This window comes from Typopeltis vanoorti, chromosome 25 (genome assembly GCF_054136105.1).
Source record: "Typopeltis vanoorti isolate ZY-2024b chromosome 25, IOZ_Tvanoo_1.0, whole genome shotgun sequence".
NCBI classification, from domain to species: domain Eukaryota; kingdom Metazoa; phylum Arthropoda; class Arachnida; order Uropygi; family Thelyphonidae; genus Typopeltis; species Typopeltis vanoorti.
In genome coordinates this window covers 21,796,050-21,814,131 of record NC_143573.1, presented here as the reverse complement: position 1 = coordinate 21,814,131, position 18,082 = coordinate 21,796,050, and the positions used below count along the sequence as shown (strand labels likewise).

Here is an 18,082-nt window from a genome sequence, read left to right as displayed (position 1 = left end):
CTTGACATGATGTTTAAGGCCTCCCTTGATGAGTCTAAGGACTCCTTGAAGTTGCCCATAATAATAATAATAACTCTCCCCTCTCGATTCACTCCTATCATGCCATATCAACATACTCATGACTCTTTTGTTCTTCTTTTCACCTCAGTCCACTCTTTCACAACTTCTCATACTACATGTATCACTTTTCAATTATTTGTTCTGATCACCACAATGATATCATTAAGTTGTTCAACTTGTTTATAAAAAAAAACTTTGATTACATCACTAATCTTCCTTACAGGAAAACATACTTTCATTCCCCATTCTTCCAGCATGCCTCTAATCATGGGATTACCACATATCACCATTTTCTTCATCTGTTTCTGCTTTCATGCACAGTGATTTCTTAATTTACATAGGCTTAAATTACATGAATTAAAAATAACACGTAGCAACTACATTCACAGAAAGTGCCATCAAAGGCCAGTCTGAAAGACTGCTATTTTCTCATTTTGTTTTGCTGAAGATTGTCTATTAGAAGCATATACTTTTTTTAAGCTTTTGTTTGCTTATTTTGTGTTTATTATTACTGATATGGCTAGTAAGCATCCTGGTAGTTCTAGTGGATAGTAAGAACTCAAGGAAATTGATTTTGCTTAAAATGAAACTAAGTGTGTATTGGATCAAGTTTCAAAGGAGTGAAAAGGAAGATTGTACTGCCTCATAAGGAAGGTTACAGAACTCAAGCATCAAATTAGAGGATAATCTGTGTATCAGGTGTTGTGGTTAAAGTATTGGAGAGGCTAGTCAGAAGCAGGATCCAGAACTGGGTTAATGTTATTAACCCAGTTCTGGATTAATGTAGAATAATAAAACATGACACAGGTGATGTTTTAGTAATCTACTTATTACAATAAGATGACAACAGCACTGGACGTGACAGATGGATACACAGTAGTATACTTAGATTTTGCAGAGACTTCTGATAGATTACAGCATGATAAGTTGACTGTCAAACTAGAGCAGAAACTAGAGAGTCAAACTAGAGTTGTGAATGATTGGAATGCACTGCCCGAGAGTGTGGTGTCTGCAAAGAATCTGAATGCATTTAAGACATGGCATGATGATGCATAATATGAAAAGAATATTGAAAGTATTAAATCTTATATAAGAAGGCCTAAATCATCTGTTAGCTGATAAAGACCCTAATCATGAACTAAGCTCTAAAGTGCAATGTAAAGTTAAGCTAGAATTTGGTTGGTACTATGAGTTATTGTGTGAGAAGAGGCAATGTGCAAAGCAGATAACTCTGTCTTTTTCAAGTGCTTAAGGAGCAATCAAGTGAACCCTCTGATATTTCTGCCTAAGGTCATGCTCTACTTCAATCTTTCTCCCTCTCAATTGTTTTACTGCATATTTGTAGATTAAAATCAACATTTTTTTTTTTAATGTAGAAAAAAATCAATAAGGAATGAGTGAATCTTTAGGTTTTTTATCATTTCCTTTGGATTGTGGTGTATTTCAACCAAAGAAAATGAATGGTAAGTACCAGAAAAGGTAACTTAGCTGGGATGCAAAAATTACTCTCATAAGCCTATTATCACTCTTTTTTTTTTTTCTGATTATTTACATTTTTCTTATAAATAAATTTAATCTCCCTACTGGCTAATGTAGATGAAATTGTGGCACCAAACTGCACTTCTTATCCATGTTATTCAATGGGTTTTAGAGCTTCATAGCCAGATTTATCTGGACGTCTATAGATGTCGTGGCTGGTTGGGGGGTTAAATTGCCCAAAACATTCTGCAATGTTACCCTTGCCTAAATTAAGAAGTCACTGCCCTTTTTATTCATTCCTTCATTTTCTGTTTCCTTTCTTACCTTTCCTGCTATCTACTAAGTGGTTCTCTTCTTTACTCTAACTAATGTGGTGTTATGATCAAAGGTTCAAAATTTGCAACATCATGCAAATTCTGCTTCTTTTTCTACTGCTTTCATCATTCACTAATACATAGCTATCACTATAACATTTTAATTTATACTTGCTTTCCTTCTTGAGGACTTAAAAACCTATCCACCACATCTTTTGTTCCCTCATTTGAAATGCTACTCACATTGAACACCTCATAATCCTCAAACTACTTAACACATTTCAGACATATTATAGTTCTCAGAAACTACTCATTGATACTGTATATTCTTGAAGCTAACAGTCCATAGCATGCCAGTAAGTACTCTAATATTAATCATATGGAAGCATGAGATGAGTTCTGAGAGAATCTAATCTGTAATAGATTTTTAAGAAATTAAACTGTATAATAATAAAATAATGTGTATGTACAGTTTTACTGTACATAAACTAACTGAATAGAACAGAATATGTTTAAAAAGCTTGTATATAAACAGTGCAGAATTAGATTACCTTCACTGATATTTTCTCCTCCATTCATAACCTGGTGATCTTTAATATGATCTCCTGCTGCACTAGTAACTTTCAAAAAAACCTATAAAGTTTATGCACGATAGAGCTATATGCAGCATAACATACTAATACATGTAAATTTCTTTCTAAAATAAGAAATAATTTTAAAAACAAAACAATAAAAGAAACATGACTGTAGTAATGGTACTGAATAAAAAAAAATGTCACTTCACATATTAAAATACATCTAATATATTTGACTTAATCACTACATTGCTAAGATAAATATTTTTTTTAAAAAAAATCTTGTTAGTATATAAAGAAAACATTTTCAAACTTGAATTTTGAGGAACCCCTCAGTTTGGAAAGACCTGAGTTAAAATTCAGTGAAGTACAATGAAACATTTAGGTGGGTTACCTGATCTCATAGACAGATTGAGAGTTCTCCCTTCATGAAACTCAGAAAAGGACCTTCTCCACTGCAAACCAAATGATGATTTAATAGTCACAGCAGATTATGCAGACAAAATGAACTGAACTAATTACCAAAATTAGGTTTATCAAAAGCCAAGGTATGTAAACAGACAGGCTACCTAGGCCTAAATATGTAAAGGAAGAAGTCACCAATCAAACATTACACATATTAAACCATTAGTAAATAATAATATTTGGTTTACCGATCAAGTGTTGATCAATTTTATTAACTGAAAACCAACTAGTTTTGCCAAACTTACCTGTTGGCATCTTCAGGGCACTCACATATGGGTTTAAACAATCTCACAATTATGCATAACTGCAAAACTGACATGAATAAAAAACTGACTAGAATAATTACAAATAAAATAGTATCGAATGTGAATGAAACACGTATCACGTGTATAAGATCAGCTAGCTGTTGCTGAGGAACTTTCTGTAGTTTGTATTAAAGTTCATTTCTTCTGTTTTTAAGGTTCTGATTAGGGTTTTCCATATCTCTGGGAGTATTAGACCTTGATTTCTGTTAAGGTTGACAGTAGAACAGGCGACTGTGGCTGCTTCTTTGAAAATTCTTGAATGGTAATCTTCTTCTATGTAAGAGGAACAGCTTTTGTCCCACTCAATGACATGGTTAGTTGTAGAGAAATGAGACGATAGGCCAGAAATGTCCTGTCTGTTGTTTTTGACATAGCCAATGTGCTCCTTTTGCCTGATTTCGAGGCTTCTCAAAGTCTGTCCGATGTAACTAGAGCCAAATGAGCATGGAATATTATAAACTCCAGCATATTTATAGAAATATGCTGGAGTTTATAATAAAAAAAAAAGTGGCATCTCCAACAAGCTCGCCAATCTCCTCAAACAACACAAAATAAGAGTAACATTTAAACCAATAGAATCTATTCGTAAACTACTAAGATCTCCAAAAGACAACCATCCTTTCTATAAATATGCTGGAGTTCATAATATTCCATGCTCATGTGGCTCTAGTTACATCAGACAGACTTCAAGAAGCCTCGAAATGCAAAAGGAGCACATTGACTATGTCAAAAACAACAGACAAGACATTTCTGGCCTATCGTCTCATTTCTCTACAACTAACCATGTCATTGAGTGGGACAAAAGCTGTTCCTCTTAGATAGAAGAAGATTACCATTCAAGAATTTTCAAAGAAGCAGCCACAGTCGCCCGTTCTACTGTCAACCTTAACAGAAATCAACGCCTAATACTCCCAGAGATATGGAAAACCTTAATCAGAACCTTAAAAACGGAAGAAATGAACTTTAATACAAACTACAGAAAGTTCCACAGCAACAGCTAGCTGATCTTGTACACGTGATACATGTTTCACTCACGTTCGATACTATTTTATTTGTAATTATTCTAGTCAGTTTGGCAGTTACGCATAATTGTGAGATTGTTTAAACCTATATGTGAGTGCCCTGAAGATGCCAACAGATAAGTGTGGCAAAACTAGTTGGTTCAGTTAATAAAATTGATCAACACTTGATCGGTAAACCAAATATTATTATTTACTAATTTATGATCAAGAAAATAACCTTCATGATGACATATTAAACCATGTTACAAAAATCTTAGGAGACAAGAAATCTTGATGCAGTACTAATTAATACAGAGGATTACTAAATGAGTGGGATACTAACATGAAGATTTAAAGAAATAGCTTGATGAGGAAGAAGAAAAGAGGCAAGGAGTCTAGGTGTAAGAAGTAAAGTGATATCAGATTTTTAAAATGTCACCTATGTAGATAGTGAGAAACCATAATCTGCAGAGCTAAGGGTTAGAGGTCCGATTGACCGTAGTTATGACTTCAGATATATTTGTTATTGTTGAAAGTTTTTTCCACTTGGTTATACTATAAATTAAAGATGCCAAGAAATTATATTCTTGGTTTCATCCTTTATACCAGTGTTAGCAAACAAGGTTTGCGCTTGAAGTATCTTCATGACTGGGGTACTTGTATATAGAGGCTAATGACTTCACATCAGTTGATACTAAGGAAATTGATGTGAAGTCCTTAACCTCTATATACAAACAGCCCAATCATGAAGATAATTCATGCCACACTTTGTTTGCTAACACTTGGATAAAGGATGAAACGAAAAATATAATTTCTTGGCATCTTTAAATTAAATTATAGCTAAGGGTTAAAGAGAAATAGAATCATAGAAATACAGAAAGGACCAAAGATGGAGTGACCATTATTAAAGATAATGGAATCATTCTTTCAATATTAAATTATGTGTACAATTCATAGCAGAAATTCAGAAGTCAAAGATAATTTTGATATTTTTAAGTAAAACAATATTAATTAATTTGTGCAATTACTGACCTACATATCAAAATTATCATTACAACTTGACCTACATTGAGTCAGAAGACTTACTGTGTGAGATCAACATAGACTCAATACAAAGTTGATCATACTACTCCTTAAACTCATGCAACATTATTTGCACTTTCACCACTCTATCAGGTAATGCATTTCATGCTTCCACTACTCTTGATGAAAAAATTTACTTTTTATCCTTTTACTTACTACTTACTTTTGTAACTTCTGGAGATGGCACCTTGTCCTTGTGAAAAATCTCATAATCCCATATCAAAAATCTTCTCAGATATGAAAAATCTCCACCTTCATGAACTTAAATGTCTCAATCATATACCACTTCCCTACCCCACTGTCTTCAACCATGCAATTCTACAGTCTGCATACTCTCAGTTTATCCTCATAATCAAGAATGTACAGTCCTCGTACCATTTTTGTTATCCATCATTGCACACTCTCTCCAAAGTTATTTCACATAGCTCAAATCCTGGGAACCAAATTTGAGGATAACTCCACCAAGTGAGGATGAAACATCCAAACTGCAGATCCCAAATTTCAAAATCTTACATTTATTTGTATTAAATTGACATTCCCATTTATTTTTACTCTGTCAGTTTATTCAAATCCCCTCGAAATGCCAAAACATCAGCACTTTTACTAATTATCCTACTAAACTTCACATCATTGCAAATTACTGAATATCTCCCTGTTTTCCCATAACAACATCACTGGCATAAAGAATAAACAGTAATGGGCCAAATACAGAACCCTGTGGAACTGCAACTGTAACCTTTCTACTCTGTGATACTGCTTCTCCATATAAACCCCAGTACCATTACCATTCCAATCCATTTTTTTTTTTTATATATATCTTTATTTATATAACTAGTTAAGAAAAATATTTTTGAAACCGAGGCCTTCATAATTGACGTTACTGAATAGAGCCTATTCTGAGACAAACTGACCAGCTATGGTTTGCCTAGTCACTGAATGGGGGAATGTATCTAGCACGGGGAGCAATTGCCCATGACCAATGTCTTCTTAAAATTCTGAAATAGGATTTATAGATCTTTTCATACAACCACAGATCAGTTTTTCCATGGTGATTTCCTTCTGATCAACCCCATTTTCTCTCCATTCAATCCACTAAACTGATATACAAACACATGTGTTGCAATGTAAAATAAACTTGTCGAGTGGCACCCTGTCAAATTATTTTTATTTTCCTAAGACTCCATGGAGTCAAAGACTCATCTAGTCCTTTTGCCATACACCCAACTCATCATTCCTTGACTTAAACACATTCAAATTCTCTGCAGACAGACACCACAGTCTCAGGCAAGGAATTCCAATCATTCAAAACTCTGCATGCAAAAAAAAACGTGCTTGTCACTCCCTTATTCACACTCTCCTTATACAGCCTTCAGAGATGAATGCTTGTTCTCACCTGATCTTGCACCATTTTATGAAAAACTCTTCTTCAACACTGATCCTATATCAACCTCTTAACAACTTGTACATCTCTATCATATCATCCATCTTCCTCCTATCCATTAGACTCTGTAAATTGCATCTTCTCAACCTTTTTCATAAATCAACATTCTAGAAATGAGAAACTACCTTAGTCAATTGCTTCTGGACCCTTTACAACATCTCTTCATCCTTTTGAAAACAAGGTGACCAAATCAAGGCTTTATACAATGAAACAAGAATCTCCTTACTTCTACAAGGAAGTATCCTCTGCATCATTCCCAGAAATTGTTGTGTTGTCCTTACAATTTAGGCAATGTGTCCTGTAAATTTTAGACCTTTATCTACCATCACCCCAAGATCTCTTACTTCCTCCACGTCCAACAATATATTCCCACCAAGTGTAAATTCTACATCCCATTTTTCTTTCCCAAATGGAATGCATTGCCTGATGGAGTGGTGAGAGCGAGAACGATCAGTGAGTTTAAGGAGTGGTATAATAGACTTTATGTTTCTTGGGGGGGGGGGACTTCCCCTCGATAAGTCTTGACAGACTTTATGTTCTTAGGAAGGACCTCCCACGATGAGTCTTTTGACTTCATGGAGGCCTGAATAATAATAATAAATAATAATAAAAATTTAAAAACCTTACATTTTGCAACTTGAACTGCTATCTCCATTCCTGTGTCCATTCCCTCAATCTATTCAAGACTTCTTGTAAGGCCAAACACCTGCTCTACTCCACCTATAGTTTACCCCAACTTTGCATCATCTACAAACAACTGAATATTCCCATTCAAATCTTCCCCAATATCATTAACATACAGGTTAAACAGTAATGGCCCTAAAACAGGCCCTAAGGCACACTACAAGAGACTTTCTTCTTCTGCGATATTGCTCCCCCATACACAACTTACTGATACCTATCAAATAGCAAATCTCCCATCCAATGCACTAGTATAATATCCAAATCCATTTGCTCTATTTTAACTATCAAATTATCATGCAGTAACTTTATAAGTCTTTTCGCAAATCTAAATATACTACTCAATATCCATCTACTTTTGTCCAATGAAGCTGTAACCTTATTGTAATAAGTAAGCATATTACTAAAACATGATCTCAAAAGTATTGGAGAGGCTGGTGAGAACCAGCCTCTCCAATACTTTAATATCAACAATTGATACACAGATTGGCCTATAATCTGATGTTTGAGTTATGTCAATTCCCTTATGAAGGAGCATAATCTTGCCTTCTTTCCACTCCTTTCAAACTTTAGCCAATGCAAGACTTATATTGAACCAACATGTCAAGGTAGATGCTAACTTCCTGGAACATTCCTTCAAAATACATGGTGATATATATTATGAAGTTCCACAGCCTTATTAACATCAGGTTTGCTCAATTCCTCATATACCTTTTGCTCACTTACAGTTTCTCCTCCTCATCATCATCCACTGCTCTCAAATTCACCATGATGTAACATTCACAAGAATGAAAGACCTTTATGAACTGATTATTAATTATTTCAATTATATCATCTGCATCAGTTGTCCTTATACCATGTTTTCTAATCAATGCCATCCTACCATAATCATTCTTATGTATGCTGGCTACATATAGAAAGAACTCCTTAGGATTTTTTTAATTTTTTTTTGATTTCATTAGCTAACTGCTGCTCATCTGAACTTTTGCTACTCTTACCAACCAAGTCATCCTCCTTGTCTGTTCTTTGTAATCCTCATGAAATTGATTTTACCACTCCTCTTATGTTGCACCAAAATGTCTTTTTCCTCTGCACCGCATGCTTAATCTCTTTGTTCATCCATTTCACACCTATCTCATATAACCTTTTGATTCTTGGAATACATTTAGACACTGCTTCTACTAGATAGTTCTTGAATATCACCCAAGCAGCACTGGCCTCATTTGAAGACAACTCCTCATCCATGCTACACTTGCAAGCTGTCTCATGAGCTTCTCATAATCACCAGCCTCAGTTCCAAATATACAATTTTTTCACACTGCTGGCAACCACCTGGGTAATCACTTCATGGTCACTCTCCAACTGGAGGGTGATTTGACACCTCATTTATAATAACATTCTCGTGTGCAAACCTTGTGTGCTCTCTGTTACATACTGCCTGAGGTAGTTGAACCTCAAACTATTTTCTTTACTTCCAGTTGATATCTTATCATCCCAATCTATATTTCCATAATTAAAATTGCCCATAACGATCACTCTTTTCTTATTTGCTGGGTTAATTTGATTATACATTTCATGGTCACTACCATCCACATTACCAGGTCTATAACAACACTCAACAAAATCTCATACCATACTGCCTCAAAACCACTGGCAATTTCTCTCTTGCATCTCTACCTTTCTCCATCGCCAACAGCACTCTTCCTCCCTTTGCACCATTTCTATCTTCATTAAACACATCATACCCTTTCATTTCTATTCCTGTCAAGATGTCATCCTCATCCAACCATGCCTCATTTATTCCAACAATTTTTGGGTGAACAGACTCACTCAATGCAATAATTTCATTTGCCTTCTTTCTTACACTTCTAGCATTTGTATATAAACATAACAGCTCATTCCTGAATCTATAACAAGTTTCACTGATGCCATTTATGAGCCATTTCTTTTTCTCCTTATTCATCTTTGAACTTTCTTGAAATCCAATTGTTTTTCCTTGATTTCAGGTCATCCCATTCCCTGTTTGTCTACACAAGCATTCACATCCTTTTGGAGAATAAACCTTTCTCAAGCTGTGTTTCCCCTGTCCATTCCGAGCCTCCTGTTTTCCTGTTTGTTTTGCATACTTGTTCTCTCATTCTCTATATTCATGCTACCCACTTTCATTCATACTCAACCACTTCAATACCTCCTTCCTTACTCTCCTGCTCTTTCACATTGCTTCTTTATGAGATTTATTCTCTGCACTCATTTCCCTACCTTTCAGCAGAAGTCTCTCAAAATCAATCCCACCAAATCCATTGAAATGCAGTCCATCACTCTAATGCAGTTCAATTCATCCTTTAAACTCATCACACAATAACAAACTGCACTCCTTTCCCCTCACATATTTCTGCTAACATATCATTCATCCCTGTTATACCTGGGCTACCTATTGACTACCTTTCCTATCACACTGTTATCTTTTATCTTTCTCAATAATCTGCTGATATCCAATCTTACGCATGTTCTTTGTTCTCAGTCAACTCATTTGTCCTTGTTACCATTACCATCTCTTTTGCTCGCTTACTCATTACGAGGGCTGTTTGATAAGTCTGTGCAAAGTCTAAGAGATGGTGCCACCATTACGTATCAAGGTTATTTTTAGTTGCTGACAACTGTTGGAGGATCACACACTAAGTTTCAGTCAGATAGATCTATTACTCTGTGTTTGGCGTTCATTTGAATCGATCAAGTACCATGATTTGAGAAAAATGGATGAGAAAGACTTTTGTGTAGTGATTAAACACTACTTTTTTGAAAGGCAAAATGGCTCAGGAAACCAAAGCTAAGCTTGATAAACATTTGATTAGAGCAGTTTATAAGTTGTTTAGTAACATTCAAAATGGCCATATGAGCACAAATGATGCTGAACGTTCTGGACGCCCTTTTAAGGTCCCTACTCCAGAAATTATTAAAAAAATCCATGATATGGTGATGGATGATAGAAGAGTGAAGGTGCATGAAATTGCTAAGGCTGTGGGCATCTCAAATGACTGCGTACATAATATTTTATATGAACATTTACATATGAGAAAACTATCTGCAAGATGGGTGCTGTGTTTGCTCACACTGGATCAAAAACATCAACGTGTGAACCGTTGCAAGGCTAGCTTGAAGTTGTTTCAACGGAATCCAGAGGAATTTTTGTGTTGTTTCATAACAGTGGACGAAACATGGATTCATCACTACCAGCCTGAGACCAAGGAACAGTGTAAACAATGGGTTGCAAGCGGGGAATCTACACCAAAGAAAGCGAAAACCATTCCTTCAGCAGGAAAGGTTATGGTCACTGTCTTCTGGGATGCTCGTGGCAAAATCTTCATAGACTCTTCTTGGAAAAGGGCAAAACAATTACCAGAGTGTATTATGCGTCTTTGCTGGATTGTTTAAATAATGAAATAAAGGGAAAACGACCACATTTGGTGAAAAAGAAGATTCTTCTTCACCACAACAATGTACCCGCTCACTCTTCTGCAATTGTGACCGCAAAATTGTTCGATTTTTGCTATGACGTCCTTTCGCATCCCCCCCCCCCCCACTCTCCAGATTTGGCTCCCTCAGACTACTATCTGTTTCCAAACATGAAAAAATGGCTGGCAGGAAAGAGATTTTCACCAAACATTGAGGTGACTTCTGAAACAACTGCCTATTTTGAAGAGTTGGACAAATCATACTATACAATGGGATCAAAAAACTCGAGCATCATTGGACTAAGTGTATGGACCTCAAAGGAGACTATGTTGAAAAATAGAAAATGTTTGTCCCAAAAAATTATGTTTACTTCATTTTTTCATGGACTTATCGAACAATCCTCGTATATCCAACATCTAATCATTCTATTCATTTTACCTCCAGGAAAGCAAACCATGTACATTTACTTGCTTACCACACCTCTAATAATCGAATCCCCATAAAACGAAACTCGTGGGTCTTTCGTTACCTCTTTCATACCAACATCATTAGTTTCATCTTCTTCACTCTTCAGATATATATCTCGAATTCTTTCCATTTCACTCCGCATCTGTGCTTTTGCAAAATCCAAAATAATACAATGTATGCCTAACCCTCATTCACTGCTCTTGTTGTAAAAGGTAACAAGATTATTACAACAAGGGAGTTCTTTAACAAATCCATGCTGGCCTGCATAAATAATATAGCCCTCATCTATTCATTTCTGTACATCAGTTCTTACTGATTTCTACAACATTAACAACTACAGAAGAAATACAATAAGGCCTATAGACTGATACCTCCATTCTACCACCATGTTTATGCAATGACACTATCTCGCCTTCCTTCAACTTTTCAGGATCCTGTCCTACTGCAAGACTTAAACTAACCAGTCAAGTTAATGGCGGGGTCAGTATAACAGCTCTGCCTTAAAACCAATGGTGAAATTTCATCTAATTCCCCTATCTTATTGACATTTAGAATGCTTAGTATTCAAAACACATTCTTCTTATTCACTTCTAACATTTTACCACTCCTCATTTTTCTAGAAATAAAGACTGCTGCCTGGATGTAACACTTTAATAAATTGAAAATAGACAGGAAAATGGATAAGGGAGAGTGTAGAGGAGTCATGACCCAGAAGTGAGGTTAGTGGGACTTGTTATAGGAAATGAGCTAGCATGTATGTTTACAAATGCTAGCAGTATTCGAAACAAGGGGGAATGAAATTATAGTGTTAATATTCATTTGCCCAAAACTTGTTGGTATAAATGAGACATGTTTGAATGAGGATGACATTCTGACTGGAACAGAGATAGAGAGATATGTAGTCTTTTGCAAAGACAGACAAAGCAAAAAAGGGAGGAGGAGTCTTACTGATGATGGCAGAGGAGTTGTGCCCATCCAGCATAGAGATGCAAGCAGCAAATACTGACAGTGGTTTCTGAATCACTATGGTGTGAAGTGGACAGGATAAAATGTTTATCCTGTCCACTTCAAGTCTATAGCAATAAAAGTGTATTGCTATAGACTCGGTAATGTGGATGGCAGTGAAAAGGATACGTTCAGACATACTGGTCTGGCTAATAAGAAAAGGGTGACCATTATGGGCAATTTCAATTATGGTAACATAGACTGGAATGAAGAGACAGAATCAGGAACCAAAGAGAATGAATTTCTTGAGTTTTTAAGGGATGACTACCTTAAGCATTACATAACAGATGCCACATGTGGATCGAGGGTCTTGGATTTGATTATCTCATCATAAAATGTTGTTGTAGATGAAGTCATATCATCCTCCAGTTGGTGAAAGTGACCACAAAGCAATCACTTGAGTGGTGGCCAGCCATATCAGGATTTATAGACATGTAACAAAAAAAAAAAAAAAAAAAAAATCAGCTAATGCCTTTTTATTCCCATATATACAGGGAGTAGGCAAGGCCGTTTTTAGCCCTATCTAACTTTCTGGAGACTGAGTGGACAGTTCAATCTCCACTGGTACCCAATCAGAGAATGCTGGTCCAAGGCTATTGCTAATTAAGTGGCACGCAGTGCAGAGAGGCGGCTCTACAGGTGGCACCATCTCGTGGTCCCTAACCTGCCACTCATATTTAATGTCTGAAATAATGTGGGGTCTATACGGTCGCTTTTCTTGAGTTTATGGGATGAAAAACTCAAGTTTCCGGGAGAAAAAACCTGCTTGCCCATGCCAGAGATCGACTAACTCGAGAACTAGTCGAAAAAAGTCTTAGAAAAATTTCCTCTAGTTGCCGACTAGACTTGAAGCCAAGTCTTCCTTCGTGTGGCCAAGCACTGTGGTATGCAAACGTCACATCCAATGAGCTACGCTGGCTAATATAGACATGTAAGGAAAGGATATGTGCTTTGCATTATGGGATGAGAAGGCAAGTGATGTGAAGTCATTAGCATCTATATACAAGTTGCCAAGTTGTGAAGTTACTTCATGCACAAATTTTGTTTGCTTATACTTGGATAAAGGGGATGTGGAAGCATTGGAGAGGATTCAGAAGTGAGTGACCAAGATCGTGAGTGGTATGTGGAATGTGCCCTATGAGAATAGATTGAAGGTGTGTGGATTGCAGAAGTTGGTTGATATTAGAAAGAGAGGAGATATGATAGAAACATTTCAGTTGTTTAAAGGATTTTATAGGATAGAGGAAGGGGAAATGTTTCAGCATTTGGCTAGAGGGACCAAAACAAGGGGTCATCCCTGGAAGTTGAATAAAGGTGTGGTCAGTAGGGGCGTGAGGAGTAGACTTTTTGCTTGGAGAGTGGTGAATGAGTGGAATCGGTTAGCCAGAGTCAGTTGTGAGTGCTTTTTCTGTTAATGGGTTCAAGGAGAAGTGTGACAGATTGTCCGGATAGATTGGGTCTCCCGCGATGAGTCTTTGGAATCCATGGAGGTGTCCATATAATTATAATAATAATAATAAAGAGTTAAACCAAGAATATAATTTCTTGGCATCTTTAATTTATAGCATAACCAAGTGAAAAAAACTTTCAACAGCACTTAATTAAATTAAATAATTAAATTTAAAAAAAATAATTTTTTTATTCATTAAATATTTAAAAGTTTTTAGGTTTTATAATTCGTTATTTAATTATTTAATGGGGGAATGCACTATCACTTGCCATTTATGATGAGACTCTCCCAAATCTTGGCAAAAGAGAGGCAATCATTCCAATTTAAATTTGGGCAGTGTATAAGTGCTTCAGCACTCTCTTTAAATAACTGCTCAAACCTAAACCTGCAGCAATGGAAAAGTATTTTACCCAAGAGTATTGTGGGCAATGTCTACTCCATGCTGAACAATATCAGATGTTTCAGGTTTTCTCTTGTTGGTATAAGACTGGTGTTGTAGTTGTTTTTCAACAGAACGTCTTGTTTATCCAAAGTGCAAGCATAGGCACTCACAGTGAACTTGGTAAACACCTGGGAGGGGGAGAGTGGACTGCTTTTCTTTTGTGGATGGTACCTAGAGGAGAGCTTATTGATGGGGAAAAAATGTAGGAACTAACTTTTATCTTTTTAGGATCTTAGCAATCATCTCAGAGATGCCTGCAACATATGAGATGTCGACTTACTGTACAGGTTCAGGTTTATTGGAAATGGGCTTATAAGCGTCCAAAATGAGTTTAAACTTATTGAGGTGAATCCATTGTGTAGTAACATGCATTAAATGGTACTCAATGCTTGTTGGAGGGCTTGGGAATTTGAGCAGATAACATGGACTCTGTTGAGCAAAGATTTGAAGATGTCAAGTTTTTGAGATGGATGATGTGCTGAATCTCGTTATATGTGAATGAATCTCTGAATCTCTGAAGGTAGATTTACAGTTAACAAAAGTAGCAAATATTCCAGAAGGGGTACTGGAAACGAGGACATCATGGAAGGTTAATTATCCATCCTCCATAATGAAGTTGATGTGTGGGTTAAGGCTATTGATTTCGATTAAAAAGTAGGTAGAGATTCTTCTGAATCTGGCCAGATAGCAAATGCATCACTGCATATCAAATCCAAAAGAAGGGTTGGGGTTGTATGAAAGAGAATAGGGATTCCTCAAGATGCTCTAAATAGAAAATGGCTAATGCAGGTGACAAGGTGCTATTTCATCTGCAGGAAACACGATTGTTCCTGCAGATGAAATTTTCCTCTGTCTAGAGGAAAATCCTCTAATGACAGGTGAAGAGCTTCAGCCATGGGAGCACTATTAAATAAGGACTGAATATCAAATACCAAGCCCTTTGACTTCTATCCCATGTTAGAACATCCTCCTCAGTTAACCAAGTTTCACCGATACTAACAATCTTTAGAAAAACTGAGTCAATCAATGCCACAAACTCAGCCCTTTATTCCAAATGTTTCTAGCCTTTATATACAGAAAAATCAGTGCAATGCGAATATTCTTATAGCCATTATTACTCCCCTCATACTCCATCTGATTGCAATTTAGCATAAGCTCTCTCATTTCTCAAGTCACTATTCCTGCATGAGGCAATCTCTGCTATGTTACACTTGTACAATTCTAGTTTCCCTGCCTTGATGCACTGACTTGCCCAGAAAACAACAGCCTCTCCAAATGCCTGCATCTGTCTGCATTCAAATGTAATTGATCTGCAACATGCAGCTCTCTTCTTTCCTCAAATGTACCACACACACATCCAAATATTTCAAAAGAAATGTGTTTGATTATCACTCATTCATTATCACTGCTCTTCTCCTCCACTCTGTATTATCATACCAAGGCAACATATCACGATCTTTCCTCAAACACATTTCTTTTGCACTATCTCTAGCATTAACCTCAAATCTTATGCTACACGATTTGCACTACCTCTCAGGTCATTTGTACCAACCATTACTATCATCCTCTACATTTTCACCCCTGTTCACTGCCACTCTCTCTACTGTTTCACCAAGAAAGCACTCCACTGGCACTCTACTTTGCAAATCCTGAATCTCCATATATGGTACTGTGAATAGATTTATTCATCTCTCTCTCTCACTGACATCCATGACTCTTACTGCTTACAATCTCTCACTCTCTCTCTCTCTCTCACCGTTCTTTCCCATTTTCCCTCCTCTCATCTCTCCTCTATATAACTTGCTTCTACACTCTCTCGACTGTCGAAAATTTCCTCTTCTGTCTCAACCTTTCTCTCACCTTCCTCTTTCCCTTGCCCTCTCTCTGACACCCTTCCCTCATACCTACTCTTGTTCTTCTTGCACTAGCCAACCTCCCATCTCCTAATATTTTCATTACCCTCCTCAACTCATCTTCATTTCTTCCATCTCCTTTCTCAGCAGTTCTATTTTTATCTCCACAGATCCCACTTTCAAATGAGATTCACATACACACACACAATCATGGCCATCAGACAAACTATCTCCCTTTTCACCATTTCTGAAGATCAAATCCATATGTAGATCTTTCACATTCTCTTCACTCTTATTTACAATTATATGCAATAGACAGGTCACTAGTAAAACAGCAATATTATTAATTTTATATTAATTTTTATGACTTTGCTTATTTATCTTTAGAAGTACCCTTTTTATAATGTCACTGGCTTTTTATTCAATTTTTAGGGCATTGCTGATATTTTAAAGACACATAGATACATGAAAAGAACATGGTGGAAATGTGGGGATAGAAAGATGTGGGAGAATTATGGATAAGACAAAGGTATGTGAATTTAAAACCCATGTTTTGAGGATGGGCTGTGAATTCTTTGGGAAGAAGGTGAAAGATATATTTTTTGGGTGAAAGGAGAAGGATAGAATATGAGGAATCAAGATTAGGGGTGGGAGTGGACTAATTTGTACTAACCATTCTGTGAGTAAAACGTGGCATAATAAAAACATGCATTGATCAGAAGTTAGGAAATAAGTTGATATTATTATTACAGCAACCTCAATAGGGTATACTTTACTAGCAATATATCTTACCATTCTGGATCTAAATACTGATTTACATCCGCAGCATTCTCAAAGCATTCCATTCCACTCATGAGTAAAAAATCTAATCACATCCCTTTTCACCATACAATTCTAGAGATGGCCTCATTCTTCTCCTCATCTTCAACTCTTTTCTTAATCCCATTATTAATGTGGTATAATTTCTTCAGGAAAACATTATATCCCCTCTTTTCTGCCTACCCATCAAAACTGCTATTTACCTTTCCCATAATCAACATTCCAGAGTTCTGATTTTGCTCAGTGAATAAATTTGAGCAACAATTTCATGTGCAGTCTGACAAATGTCATCAGTTGCACAGGCACCTCCTTATATTATTATTATTATTATTATTACGGGTATCTCCATGGAGTCAGTAGACTCATCGCGGGAGACCCAAACTAGCAAAACAATATCTGTCATATCTCTTCTTGAATTCATTTACAGACGAAGAGCTCACAACTAAGTCAGGCAATGAATTCCACTCATTCACCACCCTCCAGGCAAAAAACCTTGTTCTGACACCTTTGTTAACCACACTCTTCTTTAATTTCCAGAGATGACCTCTTGTTCTTCCATCACTTTCACACAGCTGAAACATTTCCCCTGCATCAATCCTATAAAAACCTTTTAGTAATTTGAATGTTTCTATCATATCCCCTCTTCTTCGCCTATCAACCAATCTCTGCAATCCACAAGCTCTCAATCTATCAATGTAGGGAGCATTTTTTATATCACTCACCAACTTGGTCACTCTTCTCTGAACCCTCTCCACAGCCTCCTCATCTCCAAGGAATCCAGGTGACCAGACCTGAGCACAGTAATCCAAATGTGGAAGTATCAATGCTTTATAAAGGGGAATAATAACCTCTTTATCTCTGGATGTCAGTGTGTTCCTCAACAACCAAGTAATCCTATGTGCAATCTTGGACACCTTAGCAATGTGTCCTCTGAACTTCATCTCCCTATCTACCAATACCCCTAAGTCCCTAGCCTCATCAATCTCTTGGAGTACCTTTCCATCGATGTAGTACACAGCTGGTAATCTTTTAATCCCAAAATGCATGACTTTACACTTTTCCACATTGAACTGACATCCATTTTCTTTTGCCCATTTTACCAGCTTATTTAAATCCTCCTGCAAACTTTCAACATCAGCTTGATTTTTTATTGCACTACACAACTTTGCATCATCAGCAAACAACTGA

At 36.5% G+C, this 18,082-nt stretch overlaps 1 protein-coding gene across 1 annotated transcript in view; it reads right to left on the bottom strand.

The window, feature by feature from the left end:
• LOC150092596 (phospholipid-transporting ATPase ABCA1-like) overlaps positions 1-18,082 on the bottom strand; it is a 982,930-nt gene that overhangs the window by 430,814 nt on the left and 534,034 nt on the right. The window contains exon 27 of the mRNA XM_090414749.1: positions 2,405-2,486. Within this exon, the coding sequence (XP_090270875.1) occupies positions 2,405-2,486 (82 nt within the window). The remainder of the gene's footprint in view (positions 1-2,404; positions 2,487-18,082) is intronic.